The sequence below is a fragment of the Sus scrofa genome, chromosome 9, assembly GCF_000003025.6.
Source record: "Sus scrofa isolate TJ Tabasco breed Duroc chromosome 9, Sscrofa11.1, whole genome shotgun sequence".
NCBI classification, from domain to species: domain Eukaryota; kingdom Metazoa; phylum Chordata; class Mammalia; order Artiodactyla; family Suidae; genus Sus; species Sus scrofa.
The window spans coordinates 92,800,349-92,824,015 of NC_010451.4; the positions used below are offsets into that span (position 1 = coordinate 92,800,349).

General features: G+C 41.2%; 2 protein-coding genes across 6 annotated transcripts in view; one reads left to right on the forward strand and one right to left on the reverse strand.

The window, feature by feature from the left end:
• Nucleotides 1-594, forward strand: part of LOC100522267 (multidrug resistance protein 1-like) — an 84,603-nt gene extending 84,009 nt beyond the window's left edge. Inside the window, 1 exon segment of the mRNA XM_013989589.2 lies at nucleotides 217-594. Within this exon segment, the coding sequence (XP_013845043.2) occupies nucleotides 217-438 (222 nt within the window). The 3' untranslated portion in view covers nucleotides 439-594.
• The window catches only part of RUNDC3B (RUN domain containing 3B), a 297,986-nt gene extending 274,760 nt beyond the window's left edge, over nucleotides 1-23,226 (reverse strand). For all 5 annotated transcript variants that reach the window (XM_021102523.1, XM_021102518.1, XM_021102522.1 and 2 more), the window contains exon 1: nucleotides 22,741-23,226. In XM_021102523.1, coding sequence (XP_020958182.1) covers nucleotides 22,741-22,913 — 173 coding nt within the window. In that variant the 5' untranslated portion in view covers nucleotides 22,914-23,226. The remainder of the gene's footprint in view (nucleotides 1-22,740) is intronic.

The window sequence follows — 23,667 nt, forward strand, 5'->3', positions numbered from 1 at the left end:
GAGAAGAAATAACTCCTGCTGGAGATTAATCCAAACGAGAATTCGGTATTCTGAAATGACAGAACCCTTGCTTTGTAGAATCTATCCATATCCACTGACACTACTGTTCAAGAAGCACTTACTGTTGCAGAAATGAATTGTGAGGATTGTGATGGAGGAGGAATTAAAGGGAGAGTATTATTATGATTGGAGTCAATTTATGTGATAATTGAACAGGTTGTCCAAGAAGCCCTGGACAAAGCCAGAGAAGGCTGCACCTGCATCGTGATCGCTCACCGCCTGTCCACTATCCAGAACACAGACTTGATCGTGGTGATTCAGAACGGCAAAGTCCGGGAGCATGGCACACACCAGCAGCTACTGGCACAGAAAGGCATCTATTTCTCCATGGTCAGCGTCCAGGCTGGAGCAAAGCGTTCATCAACTGTGACCATATGAGTTGTTAAAATTGTCTAACATTTGTGTTAAAATATGGTATTTAGGAGTTCCCTTTGTGGCTCAGCAGTAACGAACCAGACTACTATCCATGAAGATAGGGGTTCAATCCTTGACCTCATTCAGTGGGTTAAGGATCCAGTCAGTGTTGTGGTGAGCTGCCATGTAGGTTGCAGACTCATCTTGAATCTGGTGTTGCTGTGCCTATGGCACAGGCCTGCAGCTGAAGTTCTGATTGGATCCCTAGCCTGGGAACTTCCATATGCCACAGGTGTGGCCCTGAAAAAAAAATAAAGATTTTTTCAAATATGGCATTTAATAAAAATTTTAAAAGTGAACACACTGGAAAAACTAGGTACAGTTACTTGTTTAACATTTTCTGCTACCACTGAAGATCATTCCACCAAATTTAGAATCTTTATAGAATTTGAAGGAACAAAAAGAAGTATCACTAAATGGAATAAGATAACGGCTTTAATTGCATTATAAAATTTATAGAATTAAAAGTGATTTTTTTAAAGGTGTAAATTTTTATTTATATTTTCTTTTTTCAGACTGTAACTGATTACCTTCTAAAAGATTATAGAAGTAGCAAAAAGTACTGAATGTTTGAATAAAGTGCCCGTAATAAAACTAAACTTTTATATGACTCAAGTCATCTTGTCTAAAATGCATGTGAATATATCCTCTCCCACTTGGATTAGTGAAGATCATTTCTGCACCAGAAGACTTCTTTAGATGTTTCCATTGTGGCTCAGCAGTAATGAACCCAACTAGTATCCATGAGGACATGTGTTTGGTCCCTGGCTTCACTTGGTGGCTTAAGGATCCGGCACTGCCAAGAGCTGCGGGCAGTATAGGTCACTGTGCTGTCGCTGTGTATGTGTAGGTTGGCAGCCACAGCTCCAATCTGACCCCTATCCTGGGAACTTCCATATGCCTTGTGCATGGCCCTAAAAACAAACAAACAAATAACAACAACAACAAAAAACCAGACTTCTTTAAAAACTCCTGTTATTTTGTCTTTTTAGAGCCACAACTGCAACATATGGAAGTTCCCAGAGTAGAGATCAAATTGGAGCTGAACCTGCTGGCCCACACGCACACACCATAGCAATGCCAGATCCCAGCTGCATCTGCGACCTATACCACAATTCACTGCAAAGCCAGATCTTCAATCCACTGAGTGAGGCCATGGATTAAACCTGCATCCTCATGGATACCAGTCAGGTTCGTTATTGCTGAGAACTCCAAACACATTAATGGGAACTCCAAACACATTAATTTTTGTGGGAATGCTTAAACAGTATAATAATCCCTATGATACATGCCTTTTCATATTGGGTCCTACAAAACCATCTGGTTTCATTCTTCTTGGACTAGATCCTGCTGATTCTTCCATTTCACATTTTGCCAGCTATCAAACCAACTACACAGATCAATACAAGATTTTAGGGGCAGAGGTAAGACAGGATGGGCATTTATGAAGCATATACCCTGATGTATATTGACTATTTTGCATTGCTCTTATAAGAGGCCCTTATAGGATTTTAATATTTTTTTGCACTTTAAAAAATATAGTTATTTTTCTGTTGTGATAATGAATCACTTTCCCCAGAACGTGGTGTCTTACAAAGTTGATCCCTCTGGTGGCAGATGTTTAAAATGTGCCATAAGTTTAAATACATCATCAGGAAAACATGATGAAAAAGGAAAATGGCATCAAAAAATAATACTGTGACTACAAAAAGACAAGCCAAAAAGCACTATAAACATTATTGAAAGTCACAGACTGGGAGAAGTATTTGTTGTGTTTATTATAAACAGTTGGTATCCTTAATATATAAAGAAATTTAAAAGGAAAAAAATATCATGACCTCCAAGGAAAAATAGACAAAGGACATGGTCCAGTTGAAATGGAGTTTTAACTAAAGAACAACCCCCCCCCTTGACTAAGAAGGCAGCTACAAGCCTTTCCAGCTGTGCTCATCACTATGCCACCCTTCTTGTAATAATTTAACAACTGTGCGCTCTCTGTCCAAGCCAGCAGCCCTGCTAATCAGGTACCCAGCATTGCTTATAAGTTCTGCTTCTGTAACCTTGCTTGCTCAGTTTCTTAGGGAGGAACACTGTCTGCTTGGGGATGGGGGAGGTCTGGGATGCTTACATGGGAAAATCAAGACCTTATAGTGTATAAAAGTTACTGAGAACAAAGACCTGGTGCTCAGACTCTGGACGTGACTCCTCTGAGCCCGCACCGGTGCTGAATAAACCTTGCTTTTCCATATCTCCGAATGCTGTTTGTCTCCTTCCATTGCCACAGTTTTTGCGGTTTCCGCAACACAGTAATGCCCAAAGAAGAAACACATAATAAGGAAAACACGCACTCTCAAAAAAATGCAGATTAAAAGCAACAAACATTTGAGGAGTAACACCAGCTTCATGGCAGAATGAGACATCCCTTGTTCTGCCTCAAGAACTGTGGTTTGGAATGCAACCATAGACAAAGGAACCTTTTAGGGAGCTGGAGGGCCCAGTACCACATGCCAAGGGACCTGAGAAGAGTTTTGCTTCTCTGTGGGTCGGCCTTGGTCCAGGAGGCCCTGGAAAATACTATCTCAGAAAATCACCTACCCATCAGAGAGCCTTTGTACAAGTCCAGGTTTCCAGAAGAAAATTTCTAGGATAACTGTACAGCAAAAACCTACAAGTTTGGATGCATTGGGAGGGTGTGAGGAACAGTTTGACCTGAGATACACCATTCTTACGCCAAGGTGACACAGCTTAGGGCCAAGAGAGATTTCATCCTGTGATTGCTTCCTGGTGAAGTGAGAGCTTGTGACTGACACCTGGCTTCCCTATCTGTGTGGGAGGATGCCAAAGAAGCTCATTTCTCTCTCCCCATCCACAGTATTGAATATGAGCTACATGACTGGGAGGTAGGAAGAGATGGAGAATGGCAGATAGCTCTCGGTGAGAGCATTAAAGGGACACAGATCCTTCTAACGACATTCAAGAAGCTTGCCCTCAAGCTTTTGGGAATGCCTCACCTGCAGATCCCTCTAGCTGGCCCATGGGCATTCGCAATGCTCAGTATGCCTCATCCCCACACATCCCCTGCCCCTGTCGCCAGCCCTCTGTGTGTACTCCCAGTAGCAGTGGCAAGAGCAAGATCTGGAAGATGGCTAGTGAGCGCATACAGAAGGCTGGTCTGAATCTGTGCGTCAGGGAGAGACCATGAACTTGAGCTTTAGCACCACCTTTGACAAAACAAAAGGAAAGCAGCCAATACATGGCCTGGTTCATTGCAGGATCAAGAGAAGGCATATAAGCTTAAGAATTCTACCACAAGAGGGAGCAGGAGGTGTGGATCACCTGTATCCAGAGAAGGTCTGAGAAAGCCTTGGAATCACTAGCAGAGCTGATGGCAGATACTTCTGTCCTAAAGCCAGTTAATAAAGATGGGAAGGGGTGACTTCAGAAGGGAAGACAGCAATGGAAAACTTCAAGGAACATGAAAAATCAAGGAAACATGACACCACCAAAGGGTCACAATCTTCCAGTAACCAACCCAAGACATGAAGATCCGTGATGTACCTGAAAAAGAGATCAAAAATAGTTTTTAAAAAACTCAATGAGTTACAAGCCAACACAGAAAAACAATTCAACAAAATCAGATAAACAATACAAAACAAAATGAGAAATTTAACAGGGATAGAAAATATTAAAAGGAACCAAATTCTGAAGCTAAAGAATACAGTCAATGAAATGAAAAGAATAATCAAGAGACTCAGGAGCAGAATAAGTCACAAGATGAAAAGCAAGAACTTTGAAATTACCCAGTCAAGGTAATTGAACGAAGAAGAGAGAATGGAAAAGAGTGAAGAAAGCCCATGTGATTTATGGAATACTGTCCAAAGAATGAATTTGTGTATTATTGGCATTCTGGAAGGAGAAGAAAGGACAGAAAGCTTATTTAAAGAAATAGTGGCTGAGAATTTGTAAAATGTGGGGAAAGATTAGATCTTTAAGTTCATTAAGCTTGTAGGTCACCCAATAAAATCAACTTAAGAGAGAGCATCTCCAATGCACATTATAATAAAACTGTCAAATTTTAAAACAAAGAATCTTAAAAGCTTCAAGAGAGAAAAAGAATTTTTAACTTTCAAGAGAACCCCCATAATGCTATCACTGGATTTCTCAGCAGAAACCTTGCAGGCCAGAAGTGTGGAAAGAAAAAAACCCTCCCAATCAAGACTATTCTGTCCAAGGGAGTTCCCTTCGTGGTACAGTGGAAATGAATCTGACTAGAATCCATGAGGAGGCAGGTTCGATCCCTGGCCTTGCTCAGTAGGTTGGGGATCTGGCACTGCCATGTGCTGTGGTGTAGGTTGCAGACATGGCTCAGATCCCAGATTGCTGTGGCTGTGGTGTAGGCCAAGGGCTACAGCTCCAAATCGACCACTAGCCTGGGAACTTCCATATGCCATGGGTGTGGCCCTAAAAAGAAAACAAACAAACAAAAGAATACTCTGTCCAGCAAAGCTGTCCATCAGAAATGAAGGAAGGAGAAAGACTTTCCCGGACAAACAAAAGCTGACGGAATTCATCACCACTAGACCTACCTTACAAGAAATGCTGAAAGGAGTTCTTCAAGCAAAAATGAAATGATGCTAATTAGTAACATGACAATATATGAAAAATGTATAGTAAAGCTAAGTGTACAGTCAAAATGAGAATACTCTGATGCCATAGTATGGTGCTGTATTAAATGTTACAGGACAGGGAGTTCCCATTGTGGCTCAGAGGTAATGAACCTGACTAGTATCAATGAGGACACCAAGCAAGGATTTGATAGCTGGCCTTGCTCAGTGGGTTAAGGATCCAGTGTTGTCATTACTTGCAGTGTAGGTTGCAGACTCGGCTTGGATCTGATGTTGTTGTGGCTGTGGCGAAGACTGTGGCTACAGCTCCAATATAGTCCCTAGCCTGGGAACTTCCATATGCCCAGGGTGCAGACCTAAAAAGAAAAAAATAAACAAATAAATAAAAATAAATTAAATGCTATAGGGCACTATAAAGATTAAAGGACAAGAGTATTAATAACTATAGCTACAATGTATTAATACACAGAATACAAAAGAAATTATGATATCAAAAACATAAAAGGGGGAGTAAAAGGTTAGAGGTTTTATATTCAAGTTGTTATGAATATAAAATAAACCATTATATCTGTAAGATGATTTATGTAAGCCTCAGAATAACCACAAAGCAAAAACCTACAGTAGATTCACAAAAGATAAGGAGAGAGGAATCAAAGGATGTCATTATGGAAAATAATCAATTTATAAAGGAAGGCAGTGAGAGAGAAAGTAAGGAATAAGTGAACTACAAAATAGCCAGAAAGCAATGAATAAGACAGCAGTAGTCAGTCTTTATCTATTAATAATTACTATAAGGATAAAAATTGATTAAAATCTCCAATTGAAAGACGCAGAGTGGCTGGATGGTGAACAAAACAAGACCCAACTATATGCTGCCTACAAGAGACTCACTTTAAGGACACACACAGGCCCAATGGGAAGGGAGAGAAAAAGATATTCCATGCAAGTAGAAACCAAAAGACATCAGAGCTAGCTATACTTATATCAAACAAAATCAACTTAAAGCCAAAAACGATAACAAGAGACAAAGAAGGTCATTATACAATGATGTGGGGGGTCAATTCAACAAGAAGATATCACGCTGGGAAAATATATGCACCCAACATTGAAGCAACTAAATATATTAAGTAAATACTAAGAGATTTGAAGTGAGAAATAAACAATAATACTATAATTGTAGGGGACTTTCAACAATAAATAAATCAGCCAGACACAAAGTTAACAAAGAAAGGTAGAATTTTAACTATACTTTACGCCAAATGGATTAACAGAAGTGGAGAGAAGAGTCCATTCAATAGCAGCAGAATATAGTCTTCCTAAGTACACATGTAAAATTCTCCAGGGCAGATCATATGATAGGTCACAAAACAAGTATTAGTAAATTTAAGAAGATTGAAATGATACCATGTATCTTTTCCAAGAACAATGATAGAAACCTGTAACCAATAACAGAAAGAAAGCTGGAAAATTCTCAATAATATGGAAATTAACACACTCCTGAATAACCAATGGGTTAAGAAATCAAAGGGGAAGCTTATGTGTCTTGAAACAAATGAGGATGGAAACACAACATATCAAACTCCATGAGATGTGGCAAAAGATGTTCTAGGAGGGAAGTTTATGGAGATAAATGCCTACATTGAGAAACAAGAAAGACTTCAAACAAGTTAACTTTATATCTCAAGAAACTAGAGAAAGGAAAACTAAGACCAAAGTTAGCATCAGAAAGAAATAATGAAGATCAGAACAGAAACAAAAAAAAACAGAGACCAGAAAAACAATAGAAAGAACAATGAAAACAGGAACTTTGTTTTTTGGGGTTTCTTTTTGAAAAGGTAAGCAAAATTGCCAAAACTTTAGCTAGAAAGAAAAACAGAGAAGACTCAAACTCAGAAATCAAAGAAGAGGAGTTATCAGTGTGGCTCAGTGGTTAACGAACCTGACTAGTATCCATGAGAATGCGAGTTCGATCCCTGGCCTCGCTCAGTGGGTTAAATACTTGGCACTGCCATGAGTGGTACTGTAGGTCACAAATGTGGCTTGGATCCTGCGCTGCTGTGGCCAACAGCTACAGCTCTGATTTGACCCCTAGCCTGGCAATGTCCATGTGCCTCAGGAGCGGCTTTAAAAGCCAAAAAAAAAAAAAAAAAAAATCAAAGAGGAGAAATTACAACTGATGCCACAGAAATAGAAAGGTTTATAAGAGACTATAAACAGTTATACACCAACAAATTGGATAACCTGCAATAAACTGACAAATTCCTAGAAACATACCATAGCAAGACCGAATCATGAACAAATAAAAAGTCTGAATAAACCAGTAATGAGTAAGATTAAATCGGTAATCCAGAACCTCACGACAAAGAGAAACCCAGGACCAGATGGTTTCACTGGTGAATTCTACCAAGTATTTAAAGAAGTGACACCAATCCTCAGACTCTTCCAAAAAAACTGAAGGGGACAGAACACTTTCATTTAATGAGGCCAGCATTGTCCTGAAGCTGTATAAGAACATTGTAAGAAAACTACAGACCCATATCTTTGATGAATATTGATGAAAAAATTCTCAAAAAAATACTACCAGAGTGAATTAAACAGCACATTACAAGGATCATACAGCATGATCAAGGGGGGTTTTATCCCTGGGATACCAGGATAGTTCAACATATGCAAACCAATCCATTTATTAATAAATTTTATTAAATAAAATTAATAAAATGAAAAATTAGATCATCTAAATAGATGCAGAAAAGAATTTGACAGTGTACAACATCCTTTCAAGATGAAAACCCTCAACAAATTAGTTATAGAGGGAACATATCCTAACACAATAACAGCCAAATATTGTAAGCCTACAGCTAACATCATACTCATTGTCAAAACGTTGAAAGCTTTTCCTCTAAGATCAGGAACAAGATAAGAGTCCCTACTCCAGACTCGTAGTCAGCATAATACTGGGCATTCTCACCAGAGCAATTAGACAAAAAGAATGAAGTAAAAAAGCATCCAAATCAGAAGGAAAGAAAAACTACCTTTGCAGATGACACAATCATATATAAAAATCCTAGAGATTCTACCAAAAAATATGTCTTTCTCTGCCTGGCTTTTTTCACTTAGCATAATGCCTTCCAGGTCCATCCACACTGCCACAAATGGCAGGATTTCATTCTTTGGATGGCTGAACAATATCCCATTGTATGTAAATACCACATATTTTTTCTTATTTTTTTCTTTTTGCTGCAGCATCTGTGGCATATGGAAATTCCTGGGCTAAGGTTCAAATCTGAGTTGTAGCTGCCAGCCTACACCACAACCACAGCAATGCCGATTCCAAGCCACATGTGTGACCTACATCACAGCTTGTGGCAACACTGGATACTTAACCCACTGAGAGAGGCCAGGGATCAAACTCCCATCCTCAAGGATACTAATGCCAGGTTCTTATCCCTCTGAGCCACAATGGAAACTTGTATACAACATATCCTTTTTCCATTCATTCTTTGATGGTACTTAGATTGTTTCCATATCTTGGTTATTGTGAATAACCTTGTAGTGAACAGGTAGTGCTGATTTTGTTTCCTTCATATAAATACCCAGAAGTGGAATTGCTGGATCACATGATAGTTCTATTTTGAAATTTTGAGTAACCTCCACACTGTTTTTTATAATGTTAAGCCACCAAATTTGTGGTAACTGGTTATAGTAGCCTCAAATCAGGGAAGCTACACAAGACCCTTTTATCTTACCTTTTTTTTTAAATATGGTAATGAAGCTCTGAGATGGGATAGTGAGAACAGAGAAGAGTGGGTAGCTATAAGAAACATTCATAGTGTAGCTTTGAAAGGTGGAGGAGGGAAAAACTGGCTAGGAAAGTGCTGTGACATTGATGGAGATGAGGAGCTCTCTTAGGAGGAAGGTGATTTGTTCATGGGCTTGAAGGTGACATCAGAATAGAAGGTGTTTAGAAGTGTGGCCCTTGGGTACTAACTAAAAACAGATGGGTACCACTGTGTGCTGTCTGCCTAAGTTCAACTTTGTTATTTTCCTAGGTTCATCCTAGGATTACTCAGCTCTAGCCAACTCTAAACAATAATGGTGACTTGTCCACCAGAATCAACTTCTGAATTTAGGCCCAAATGCGTTTCTATCTGTTTCCTGACACACAAAGCAGGGACCTTTGTTCCTAGGTCTCAATAATAAGAAGTCTTTTGATTCATTTTTCTTACTCATCTCCATTTCAGATGCTTTCTTCTAATGAACATTTTGACAAAAGGACTCTTTGCATCACTTTGTCACTTTGTTCTTCTGTCTGGCAAAGTTCTTAGGTTACACTGGAGGTTCATTAAGTGTCTGTTCTTTTGCCAAATTTTTTTTGTACCTAGTATGTACCTTCATCTGGGTCAGTTTTGTTTTATCAAAAATTAACTCCTGGGAAGTTCCTGTGTGGCACAGCAGGAGAAGGATCTGGCATTGCCAAAACTGCAACATGAATTTCATCCCTGGCCAGGGAACTTCCACATGCCACCATTGTAGCACACTCCCCCAAACCCCCAAAAAAAAGAAAAAGGAGGAAAAAAAAGTCACATGTTAATGTAAGCTATATGAAGAGTATTCTTATCTAAGACTATATAGTTTTACATAAAAAATAGGTGAACCCATCATTACCATAAGACCTGTGACCCAGCATTACCCATTCTAGCAAATAAAAGGGAAAGCCTTATGCAAACTGTGTCCATTATTAGTAAAAGAAAAAACGTTTTTAAAAAATTTATTGGTAAGTCAACTATACGTTAATAAAAAATTAAAGTAAAAATAAATGTGGCAATGTATAAAATTGGAGAAAAAAGAAATTAGCATAGTTTGGTAATAGTATTGCACAATTATTGCAACTTCTGTGAGTCTATAATTATTTAACAACAAAAGGCTAAAAAAGAAATAGGAGAACCTGATGGTGAAACTTAAATATTTACTGCCCTTGAAGTGGTAATCATTTGGGCTAGAATCTGAAAAATGAGGAATTACCCCGGAAGTAATGTGAGTAGGGGTCAGACCTGCCATAGGGATGAAGGGACAGCATTTCAGGTAGAGGAAACCCCCTGTTCAAAAGCATGTTGAAGGATAAAGAGAAGGATGTTGTGGTTGGAGCTGGCTGAGCAAGGCAGAGAGTGGCATGGGGCTGTGCCCCCCCCTTTGTCTGGGAGCCCTGCCTGACAAAATGGAGCTTGGGGGTGCTTTAGGCTGAGGACCAGATCCTCAACTATGATTACCCCTCCCTCTCAGAACTCAGCCACCATGCCATAAGCAGTAGCTCAAGGTACATGGGGAGGCCACATGCCTTGACCCAGCAGAGCCCCCGTGCCCACAGCCAGTATCAAGTACCAGTGAGTGTGTGGGAATCTTAGACTTCCAGCCCAGTAAGATCTTCAGATGACTGCAGCCCCAGCCAGCATCTAACTGCACCTCATGCAGTGAGAACCACCCAATGGAGCCCCATCAATCTATAGAACTATAAGGGATCATAGAAACCATTATTTTAAAACAACTGATAACTAGAATGAGTAGTAATTCTAGGTGCAGAGCCTATAAAGGACTTTCACTTCCCTAACTCTTGATCTTCACCAATATCTCCTAGGCTATAATATCTTGGTGGGCATCTGGTTCACCAATGTACTCCAACACTTCCAGCCATACTTTGCACATTGAAACTCCTCAGTAAAGGGAGTTCCCGTTGTGACTCAGTGGGTTGAGTACCCAACTAGTATCCATGAAGTTGAGGGTCACTCCCTGGCCCCACTTGCTGGGTTAAAGATCCAGCGTTGCTGTGAGCTCAGATGTAGGTTGCAGACTCGGCTTGGATCTGGCATTGCTGTTGCTGTGGTATAGGCTGGCAGGTGCAGCTCAGCCTGGGAACTTACCATGTTGCAGGTGCGGCCCTTAAAAAAAAAACCATGAGCTTCCAATAAAAATGTTTGTTAAATGAAAAAACAAAACATTTGCTGCTCTTAAAGAAAGATTAGGAGTTCCCGTCATGGCTCAGTGGTTAATGAATCCGACTAGGAACCATGAGGTTGTGGGTTTGATCCCTGTCCTCGCTCAATGGTTTAGGGATCTGGCTTTGCAGTGAGCTGTGGTGTAGGTCGCAAACATGGCTCAGATCCTGCGTTGCTGTGGCTGTGGTGTAGGCCGGCAGCTACAGCTCTGATTGGACCCCTAGCCTGGGAACCTCCATATGCTGTGAGTACAGCCCTAGAAAAGACAAAAAAAAAAAAATTTTTTTTAGGAGCATCTTCAGTAACAGTAGTCCTTTGTCCTACGTACAACTGCTAACAGCAAGGTGAAAGACCTCTGCCCTTGGAGTTGGGGAAATCAGAATAGCAAAGAGAAAAGCAAGAATGCTTACAGATATGTGCAAGAGGCAAAGATACATGATGAAATATTTTCACTTGGACTCTTAAAAAAGCCAGTTTTGGTCATAAGGGAAACGGACCTTTGAACTAGAAACTGAACATTTTTGCTTTCTCCAGTGGGCAGCTACAGTTAAATGTTTTCCCCTCTCACTGACTGTTTCTTGTTGCATGAAATCCCAAGATTCCCCAGTCAGAAAACCTGGGTTTCTGTTCTGGCTGCCTATTTGTTACACAGATAAGTCTTTGGGCAAGTTACTTATTTTCTATAAGCCCTTATTTCCTTGTTGGAAGTTAAGGGATTTCAGTAGGCACCTCACTGGATTACTTGATCACTAAATATAATAAGGTATTTAGGGCAATACTCAATGGATGGAATATAGCAAAAAATAAAAATAAAAATAAAAAAATGTTGAGGGAGTTCCCTTTGTGGTTCAGCAGTTAACAAACAGGACTAGGATCCATGAGGATATGGGTTTGATCCCTGGCCTCACTCAGTGGGTTAAGGATCCAGAATCACTGTGAGCTGTGGTATAGGTCACAGACGTGGCTTGGATTCTGAGCTGCTGTGGTTGTGGCACAGCTCAGCAGCTATAGCTTGGATTAGACCCCTAGACTGGGAACTTCCATATGCAGAGGGCTCAGCCCTAAAAAGTGAAAAAAAAAAAAAAAAAAAAAGGTTGGTTGACTTCACTTCCTATGTTTCTTGCTCTTCAAGGCCACCAATTCTCTCACATGAAAAGCAAGTTCTGTTTTGTATTCTTTCCTCTCTCAGCAATTTTCTTAAAGTGCCTACAGACTAGAATACTAGGAATACCAATGACAAGACAAAGAGCTCACATTTTAAGGAGACAAGAAATGAGTTTAGTGATGTGTATAGGTGCCATGACGCAAGATTTCTTGGGAAACTTGGAAAGAAGAGAGCCACTCCTGGGAGTGCCCTAAGGGTTATAAAAGCTTTCTGGCTGAGTCCATATTGTGGCTCAAAGGATTAAGAACCCAAAGCTCCCTCTATGAGGATGCAGGTGCAATCCCTGGCCCCCCTCAGAGGGTTAAGAATCACTTGGAGTTCCCGTCGTGGCTCAGTGATTAACGAATCCGACTAGGAACCATGAGGTTTCGGGTTCGATCCCTGGCCTTGCTCAGTGGGTTAAGGATCCGGCGTTGCTGTGAGCCGGCCGGTGTAGGCTGCAGACGCGGCTCGCATCCCGAGTTGCTGTGGCTCTGGCGTAGGCTGGTGGCTACAGCTCCAATTCAGCCCCTAGCCTGGGAACCTCCAGATGCTGCAGGAGGGGCCTAGGAAATGGCAAAAAAAAAAAAAAAAAAAAAAAAAAGACACACACACACAAAGAATCACACTGCTGTGAACAGCAGTGTAAGCTGCAGATGCAGCTTGGATCTGGCATTGCTGTGGCTGTTTCATAGGCCACTATCTGTAGCTCTGATTAGACTCCTAGCCTGGGGACTTCCATGTGCTGTGGGTGCAGAGGAGAAAAAGAAAACAGAAGAATATTTTCATTACTTTGGAGAAGACCAGTTTCATAAGCAAGTCATAATAAACACTAACCATGAAAAACATTTATCAACTAGTTTTCAATCATGAACTTCTAATCATCAAAATATACTACAAAGAGAATGATAAATCAAGACACCAAATGGGAAAAAATATTTGCATTACGTATATTCTGTATACAAATGTACAGAAACCTACTCATCAGTCAGACATCCCTAGTGATAAATGACTTGAATTTGCATTTCACAAAACACCTCCAAATGGCCAACAGATTTATGGAAAGGTGCTTAACATCAGTAGACATCTGAAAATACAAATTACCTCAATCCACCATGTGACACCCCATCAAACACATTAGAAGAGCAAAAGTGAAGACAGAAAAATTTCAAGTGGTTGGTGAGGATATGGAGCAACTGGAATTCTTACACAGTTGACCCCTGAGCAACATAGGTTTGAACTGCACAGGCCCATATATATGCAGATTTTTTTCACTAAATACACAGTATTACACAATCACTGGTTGGTTGAATCTGAGGATGCAGAACTGCAGATACAGAGGGGCCACTGTGGTTACATGCAGATTTTTGACTACACCGAGGGTCAGCTCTCTTAACCCCCGAATTGTTCTAGGGTCAACTATACACTGCTCACTGATACAATGCCTTTGGAAAACTGTTGTATCCATTGAAGCTGAACATATGCATGCCATGTGACCCAGGAACTCCACACCTACACACATATCTGACAGAAATATGTACCTATAGTCACCAAAATACATATTCATGAATATTTGATTAGTAACAATCAAAAAGTAAAAACAACTCCAATGTCCATTAGGTAGAGTGGGTAAATTGTGGCATATTTACGTAATGGAAAAAAATACAGCAATGAAAATTAAACTACAGCTATGTGCAACAAAAAGGGTGAATCTCACAAACATAATGTTGAGCAAATTAAGCTAGGTGGAAAAAAGTACATATTGTATTATTTCATTCATTGCAAATTCAAAAAGAGGCAAAACTAAACCACAGTGTTGAAGGCTAGGAGAATGGTTCTCCTAATGAGGGTAGTAACTGAAAGAGGGTACGGGAGAAGTTTCTGGGTATTTGGGTAGTGTTCATTATTATTATTATTGTTACTCTAGAATTTTTTTTATCTTAAAACTGGAAGTCTGTACCTTTTGATCACTTTCACTCTTTTGCTAACTTCCCATCCCTTTCCTCTGGCAACCACCCATCTGTTTCCTGGGTCTATGGATATGGTATTTTTAACATTCCACATATAAATGAGATCAAAGAGTATTTGTCTTCTTCTACCTGACTTTTTTCATGTCGAATCATGTCCTCAAGGTCCATCCATGCTGTGGCAAATGGCAGAATTTCCTTTTTAAGGGCTGAATAATATTTCATTGCATATGTACATATTTTCTTTATTCATTCATCAACTGATGGAGACTTAGGTTGTTTCCATGTCTTAACTACTGCAAATAATGCTGCAATGCACATGGGGGTGAAAATACCTCTGTAAGATAATGATTTCCTTTCCTTTGGCTAAGACTCTTTTTTATGGCCCTCACTGGCAGCATATGGAAGTTCCCAGATGCTAGCCTACGGCACAGCTACAGACATGCCAGATCCGAGCCACGTCTGCGACCTACACCACAGCTCAAGGCAATGCCAGATCCTCACTGTGTGAGGCCAAGAATCAAACCCCAGGTCCTAGCAGGATTTGTTTCCACTGTACCACAATGGGAATTCCCAAGACTCTTTTTCCTAACCTGGGTGCTAGTTACAATGTTGTTCTCATTGCAAAAAATCCACGATAAGAACTCCCTTGTGGTGCACTGGGTTAAGGATCCAGCTTTATCATTCAGCAGCTAGGCTTGCTGCTGTGCCACAGGTTTGATCCCTGCCCTGGGAATTTATGTATGCCGTGGGCTCAGCCAAAATAAAAAATTTACTAGATACTTATGCTCTATTTTTCTATGTGTATATTCTGAGTCAATAAAAATTTATACGAAAAATCGAAGAAAAGTGTAGGTAGAAATAAGGCTAAATATATTACCATGATGTACTAGGTATGCTGTAGAGGTTGACTGCAAAGTTGCCATTAAGATTTTTTAATTATTTAATTAACTTATTTTTTTAAGGCTACATCCACAGCATATGGAAGTTCCTAGGCCAGGGGACGAATAGGATCTGCAGCTGCTGACCCACACCACAGCCATAGCAATGCCAGATCTAAATCACATCTTCGACCTACACCACAGCTTATGGGAACGCCAGATCCTTAACCCACTAAGTGGGTCCAGAGATCAAACCCACATCCTCATGGATACTAGTTGGGTTCACTCCTGCTGAGCCAAAGGGAACTCCAAATTTAAGATTTTTAATAGCTGTATGAACAAAAGAGAAGATGTCAGTTACACACTCATTTGTATCCAGCAGATATAAATAAATCAACTGCCTAAAGATACAGTTCTTGGCACTAAAAATTAAGAGACAGCTATTTCTTTTCTTTTCTTTTTTTGGCTGCCCCAAGGCATATGGAGGTCTCCGGCCAGACATCAGATCCTTAAGCCACCATACCAGGCCACAGAACGAACCTATGTCCCAGCACTCCCAAGACGCTGGCGATCCTGTTGTGCCAGGGCAGGAGCTCAAAGACAGATATTTCTTCCCCGCCCTCCCCCCCCCCTTTTTTTTGTCTTTTTTTAGGGCTGTACACACTGCATGTGGAGGCTCCCAGGCTAGGGGTCGAATCCGGAGCTGTAGCTGCTGGCTTAGGCCACAGCCACAGCAATCCAAGATCAGAGCTGCATCTTCGACCTATACCACAGCTCGCATCAACACCAGATCCTTAACCCACTGAGCAAGGCTAGGGATTTAACCTGCATCTTCTTGGATACTAGTTAGATTCATTTCTACTGAGCCATGACGGGAACTCCAAGATAGATGTTTCTTATAAAAATCTTCATAGGCGTTCCCATTGAGGCTCAAACAAACCCGACTAGGATCCATGAAGATTAGGGTTTGATCCCCGGCCTGGCTCAGTGGGTTAAGGATCTGGCATTACTGTGCACTGCAGTGTAGGTCACAGATGTGGCTCCGAACCAACATTGCTATGGCTGTGACTGTGGCCAACAGCCGTAGCTCCGATTCGACTCCTAGCCTGGGAACTTCTGTGTGCCCCAGGCGCAGCCCTAAAAAGAAAAAAAATCTTCCCAGAGAGAAGACACTTTTGGATATAATAAACAATGTTCCTGGAAAACATCAAGAGTCAAGATGATCCTCTGTGATTGCTCCTTGTGCTGCACCTCAATGTAGGCTGATGGGATCTTATCAACGCACAACAGGGGAAAAAAAACTGGGGATAGGAGAGTGTGAAGCCATGCAGTCACACATCCAGCTGCTCTGGGATGATCTGGACTGACCCAGAGATACATTTTATAAATATGTAAGACTGAATACAATAGTAGATAAGCTTCACATATTCCCCTTGGATATCCTATTTCCTAACTGAGTTCTGATATTCATCAATCAGCAGTGAAGTTCAGATAATACCCTTTAGTAAATGCTCAGGGAGTAGCTATTCTCTGTTGTAAGCTGAAGTGAACCCAGCTTAGATAGGGGAAGAGATAATGACCTTTTGTGAGTGCTGAGGAGCCTATCTCTGAACAGTAACTGAAAAGATAATCATCCCACCTCCACTGTGAACACCTACTATTAAGGCTCTAAGAATCTTTAGAAATGACCCTGAACTCCTCCAAAGCAACACAGTGTAAGTCCCAACCCAAAGTTCAGCTATATATAGTACAACTAAAAGAGCTTTTGTCAAAAATATAATTATGATAGGCAAGATAGGAACAGCCTTAAAATGCATTCATTCTTAAACAAACAGTAACAAGTAAGTTACTGAATTTGAATTTATTTAAAGGATTAAATCACCAATAATATTTAGTAACATTTTACATATATATCTGCATTTTACCCACCCATTCAAGCATAGGAATAAATTCTTTTTTTTCTATCTAGCAACCAGAATGTTGCAAAGTTCAGAATACTACAGTTCACTCACTTAACTCAGGCCTCTCAGTGACATTTTTTTTTTTAAATTGTTATCCCTCCCCTCCCCCCCCCTTTTTTACTGTTATTTCCCCCTTTTTTAATTAATTAATTAATTAATTTATTTTTTGGTCTTTTTGCTATTTCTTGGGCCCTTTTTTTTTGTCTTTTTTTTTTTTTTGGTCCACACTAGTGGCATATGGAAATTCCCAGGTCAGGGATGGAATCCCAGAGGAAGCTGCAACCTACTTCACAGCTGTGATAATGCTGGATTCTTAACCCACTGTGGCACAGTAAGACATCCTGTTTTTTTTTGTTTGTTTGCTTTTGTTTTTTTAACACACGATACATTTACTTATCTGCTTTCCGAGTTCACACTCATTAAAATGAGCAAGTCAGGATTGGAAGCACAAAGAAATGAATTGATAGAAACAGAGTTGTAAGAAATAACAGCTAACTTGGTAGGAAGAGACAGCAAATGCAAAAGCAGACCAAGAACTCCAAACACTGCCATCTTCTGGGGCCCTGTAGCAAACAGCTCTAGGTGCCTAAATAGTCTCCAAAGGCAGCCAGTACCCAGGGCATAGTTATAGATACAGATCCAGAGTTAGCTCATCATCAATAAGGATTATATTATACTATGTAGTCTTTTTAAATAAGGTAAGGAAATGTACAGTCTTTTTTTAAAAAAATAATTAATCCAAAATGTTTAAAATATTGTCTACTGTGGTTTAAATTTGAACACTTACATTATTAGCTTCAGTTACACAGAAGATTGCATTGCACAATAAATGCTGAGTAGAGCACTGCAGCTAGTAGAATTTTAAGCTTGACTCAAACATTAGTTACATGAAAAATATGAGCACTTCATTCCCCAAGTACACCGAAAAACTGAGGTGCTATTGTTATTTGAAGTAACATTCAAGTTATAAAATACTATCTTGGAAGTTCCCATTGTGGTTCTTTGGTAACAAATCTAACTGGTATCCACGAGGACGGGCATTCAATCCCTGGCCTCACTCAGTGTGTTAACGATCGGGTGTGGCCACAAGCTTCGGTGTATGTTGCAGAGGCGGCTCAGATCTGGTGTTACTGTGCTGTTGTATAGGCTGACAGCTGTAGTTCTATATCTACCCCTAGCCTGCGAACTTCCAAATGATGCACCTCTGGCCCTTAAAAAAACAAACAAAGAAACAAAAAAAAGCTTGACCTATAGAAAATTAAGAACAACTATGTAAGTGTTATTATATACATATTTTTTTTTTTTTGTCTTTTTGCTATTTCTTTGGGCCGCTCCCGCGGCATATGGAGGTTCCCAGGCTAGGGGTTGAATCAGAGCTGTAGCCACTGGCCTACGCCAGAGCCAGAGCAACACGGGATCCGAGCGCCGGATCGTTAACCCACTGAGCAAGGGCAGGGACCGAACCCGCAACCTCATGGTTCCTAGTCGGGTTTGTTGACCACTGCGCCATGATGGGAACTCCTGTAAATGTTATTAAAAGTACTTTAATTTGGGGAGTTCTCATTGTGACACAGCAGAAACAAACCTGACTAGTATCTGCAAGGATGAGGGTTCGATCTCTGGCCTCCCTCAGTGGGTTAAGGATCCTGCCTTGCCATGAACTGTGGTGTAGGTCACAGATGCAGCTCGGATCCCACATTGCTGTGGCTGTGGTATAGGCTGGCAGCTGTAGCTCTGAGTCAACCCCTAGCCTGAGAACTTCCATATGCCACAGGTTAGGCCTAAAAAGCAAAAAAAAAAAAAAAAAAAAGGGCTTTAATTTTGAAAATCATTTGTCTCCACTGTGCTTATTAGTTCATCATATGGTCTCCTAAAATCAATCATTGTTCCTTTCCATTCATAAGACAGGTAAATTATGACCTTGTGTGGGGAGTTTCTCTTAAAGCATTAGCTTAAAAGGTTAACAAATGTGGAGTTCCCATTGTGGCTCAGTGGTTAACGAATCCAACTAGGAACCATGAGGTTTCGGGTTCAATCCCTGGCCTTGCTCAGTGGGTTAAGGATTTGGCGCTGCCATGAGCTGTGGTGTAGGTCACAGGCACACCTCATATTTGGCATTGCTGTGGCTCTGGCATAGGCCAGCGGCCATAGCTCCAATTAGACCCCTAGCCTGGGAACCTCCATATGCTGCAGGAGCGGCCCTAGAAAAGCAAAAAGACAAAATAAAATAAAATAAAAGGTTAACAAATGTTATTTTTAAGTGTTTATGCATATGTAGAGATTTAAACTACATTTTAATTTATTTTTTTAATAAACTAATGTGAACCCACAGAAACAGGATTTATATGTTTATTCTCCCTGTCAACAGAACTATAGTCAAAGGAATATGTAAGCTTTACAAAAAACTATAAAATATAAAACTTTGAAATAATAGCAAAAATGACTAAGATCTGATTTTCTATGAAAATGCACATTACAAAAATCCTGAAGGGCTTTAACAAATTAATTTTTCTAGATGGCAAAGAATATGCAGGGAGAATACTAGTTGTACACAGAACCAAAGTCTATGAATACTCTGGAGTTGAGTGTGGAATATTTAGAGACTTCAAATTACTTACTCTCTCTCTGATACAATCTGTAAGAAATATCAAACAGTTTGCATATTCTGAGGTAAGTACCATTCAAGTGTTTTTAATCTACAAGATTTAGATGTTCACTTTTTAAAAAAACCTGATAAAACTATTACACACACAATAATAACCAAAATTCAATTCCTGACTACCCTACCTAATCAAACAACTCACTTCCAAAGTTCAAACTATAACAATGTTGTTCTTGTATAAGGTGTTTTTACACCTAATGAATTCTGTAGTTATCCAATAAGGTCTTAAACCTACACTGAGAGTATGACTAAATTGTTTAAGGGGTAATGAAAAGTATTACTGTGTAAGCATTAATAGATATATTAGTACAATAGACAAGGAAGCAATCTAAATGTCCATCAACAGAAGAATGGATAAAGAAGATGTGGTATGTATATACAATGGAATATCACTCAGCCATTAAAAAGAACAAAATTATGTCATTTACAGCTACATGGATATACCTAGAGATTATCATACTAAGTGAAGACAGACAAAAACAAGTATGAGATCATTAATATGTGCAAGCTAATAAAATATGATACAACTTCTTTACAAAACAGACTCAAAGATTTCAAACCAGGAGTTCCCTGGTGGTTCAGCAGGTTAAGAATACAACTCTGTCACTGCTGTGGCTCTGGTTCGGTTCCTAGTCTGGGAACTTCCACATGCTCAGGGCATGGCCAAAAAAAAAGTCTCCTCCAAGATTTTGAAATCAAAGGAGAAACTATGAGTGGGGAAGGATAAATTAGGAAGTTGCAATTAACATATACACACTAAATATATAAAGTAGATAAGTAACAAGGACCTACTACATACCAAAGGGAAATCTACTAAATACTCCTTAAGAACTTACATGGGAAAAGAATCTGAAAAAGAATGGATGTATTTACATGTATAACAGATTCCTTTTGCTGTACACCTAAAATAATCCAATTGCGTAAGTCAACTATACCTGAATTTTTTAATTAAAAACCCAGATACATTAGAATAATAGTTAAGGGGTGGGGAGTTTGTTTAATTCGGTTTGGCTTTCTATATTGTTCCATTTCCCCCCCCCAGAATATCAGTAGAGAATCACACTACAGAAAGGCACAGCTTAAAATGTTTTGTTCACAGAGAAAAATGCACATGCCTCCTCTAGCTACCATTAAACATCTATCTACCACTACCCTACTCATATTTGGAGACACTAAAAACCAAATACAAACCCAATCTGCTTCAAGACTACAACTAGTTTTAGAACTACTATTGAAGGTTACCCATGATCTAGTCCAAGATTACTTTACAAACTGGAAAACAGGAAGGTTGGATGGCTTCTTAAAGGATACTCAATTAATGACAAAGTAAACTTAGAACTCAACTATATTTCCACTAAGCCAGTTTCTTCCCAACTTAAATATCAAATCACATTTGATCTGCCATATGAAAATTAAAAAATAAATTCATTAAGAAACATGAGTGAGAAACCCAGGGTTTAGTAACAGCAAAAGAGAAAAGGGACAGAAATACATAACCACTGATCTGTTCGTTTTGCTGAATGTGAGGTGGGGATATTAAAAACATCCAAATGTTAGGTAGGAGAGGATAGGGACTCTGACCCAGGTGACTCCCAACAGGCCATTTATTGTTATCAAAAACAGGACACCTGCAATCAAACAATGAAGACCCATACAGATACCAGAGGAATGCTTTTCAGAGCATCTACCTATAACCTTTTTTTCTGTGCAAATAAGGCATCCTCATGGAAACCAACCAGAGGATCCAAATGTACCCCCTAAGCAAGCAAGGTGGTGGTGGGGGTGGGACAGGAAATTAGTGGGCGTGGGGCAAGAGAATAGGGGTCCCCAAACAGGTCTGTGATATAGGAATATAAGGAGAGACCCAGCTGCAGTCAGTTCTAGTTCCTACCCAGGGCGGCCACTCTCTCTGAGGGCTTGAATAAAGCTTGCCGTACACTCTACCTGACTTCTCATATTAATATTTTACTCTAACTCCAAGTGCCATTATTGTCAACTAGGCAGGTATTCCTGCTAGGAGAAAACATCTGTCATAGTACAAGTTGAAAAAAAAGGTCACTCAAAGGGATAGAATATAGGTCCTGCTATAAATATCTATATTCCACTTAAGATGCTAGACACATTTTAACACAATGAAAAGAAAAAAATACAGATATCAATTGCAAATGAGAAAAAAGTTTCTTCATTCTCCGATTCTTAGCGGATTTTGAGTGGCTGATGAAGAGGAGTTTGATGGAACAAAGTAATTTTACAACTTAATGGTTCAAAGAAAGGGATGTTTAGGACTTTAATTTTTTTAACACCTTGATAAGACTTAAAGAAGATGTCAGCCTGTTAAAAGTCAGTTAATTCTGATATCAGACTGATAGAAAACATTTATGCCTTTTATGTTTCTATATTTTTAAAGTAAAGAAATACTACAATTAGAGTCGGAAAACATTTATGCAAAGGCAGACTTTGAAATAAATCACTAAGTCTCCTCCACACTTCCACTCTTGACAGCAACTGCAGAAACAGCACTAGCACTGCAATTTAGAATGGAGAGGACACTGCACACATACACACTTGGCTGGCACTCGACATTTGGGGCCCGAAATGACAACACATATGTAAGCAAGCCAAAACAGAAGGCGCTCCGATTTTGAGGCAACACAGTAAACAATCACAGTAACCACCACTTTACTAAAAGCTGGCTGACAGCTTCAGGCGCACAGAATCAAAGAGCTCTTCTTCCCGGCCCTCCTCTTCCCCACACACCCGAGAGCCCATTCAAAACACATCCTCCCCCAGCCCCGCCCCAGCCCTGCCCTCAGCAGCTCCCAGCACAGAAACTGACCGAAAGTCCGGGGCCTTGGCGGCGCCCAGCCCGGCCGGTCTCAGGACGCTTCGGGCCGCGGACGCGCCGGGCGCGGCAGCGGCTGGAGCTCCATACAGCCCGTGGTCTCCGGGACCCAGAGCGGCTCGCGCTCCCCGCAGCCCTCAGCCCGGGGCGCCGGCCGCCCCCGCCCCTCTCCCCGAGCGGCGGCCGCGTCGTACCTGCACACGGTGATCAGGTTCCTCCTCTCCACCGCGGCGTTGCGGGCGCTCAGGCTCTTCTTGCCGCTGGCGCCTCCGCCGCAGCTCCGGCCCAGGCCCCACAGGCTGCTGGAGGCCGTGGCGGGCTGTCCCCCACGCCCTTTTTGGCAGGTGCGACCCGCTTGCCCCCACATCTGCTTCCCGGGTGTCCACCGCCGAGGGCGACCGTTAGGGCGTGGGAGGGTCGTAGGGAAAGAGCAGGGTGAGCGGGAGGATGAGGAAGACAGCGGGGTAGCAGCCCCCGGGAATTGGCTGCTGGCACCCCGCACCAGATCCACACACACACACACTCACGAACCACCTCCACTCTCACGAGATGGTGTTCGCGGCACCCTTACTTCCCTAGGCTTCTCGGCCACTGAAGGAAAACACCCACACCTGGCAGCCCCTTGCGCCCCAGCGCCAGCTGGGACCCGGAGGCCACAGGCCCTGCGCGCGCAGCCCCGCCCTTCCATCGCCTATCCCTTCAGCTGAAGCCAACCGCAGCGCGCAAGGGGCGTGGCCTGACGCGAGGCGCTTCAAAGCAAAGTGCTAGAGCCTCCGCCCCGCGCCTGGGCAGCTATCCAGACACCTGACTTGAGTTAGTTCTCCACTGGCCACAGGCTATTTGCAAGGGGTGAAGAAGCTACGCAGCTGGCTTGCGTATTGTGGGATGCGGAGCTCAGGAGTAGATCAAGCAGGATGCGACCCTTGCCCGGAGCCTAATGGCTGGGCTCTCCATCTCTAATACCTGATTATGCTCCCAGAGAATGGCTCCCAAGTCCAGGAGCATCCGAAGCTACAAGGCCAAGGAAATAGCAGCGCTGGCACCCTGCCTGCCCCAGGGCCTGACTCCGGGAAGGAATGGGGTTCCTTTTACCCTATCGCCCCCCACCCGGGCCTAACAGA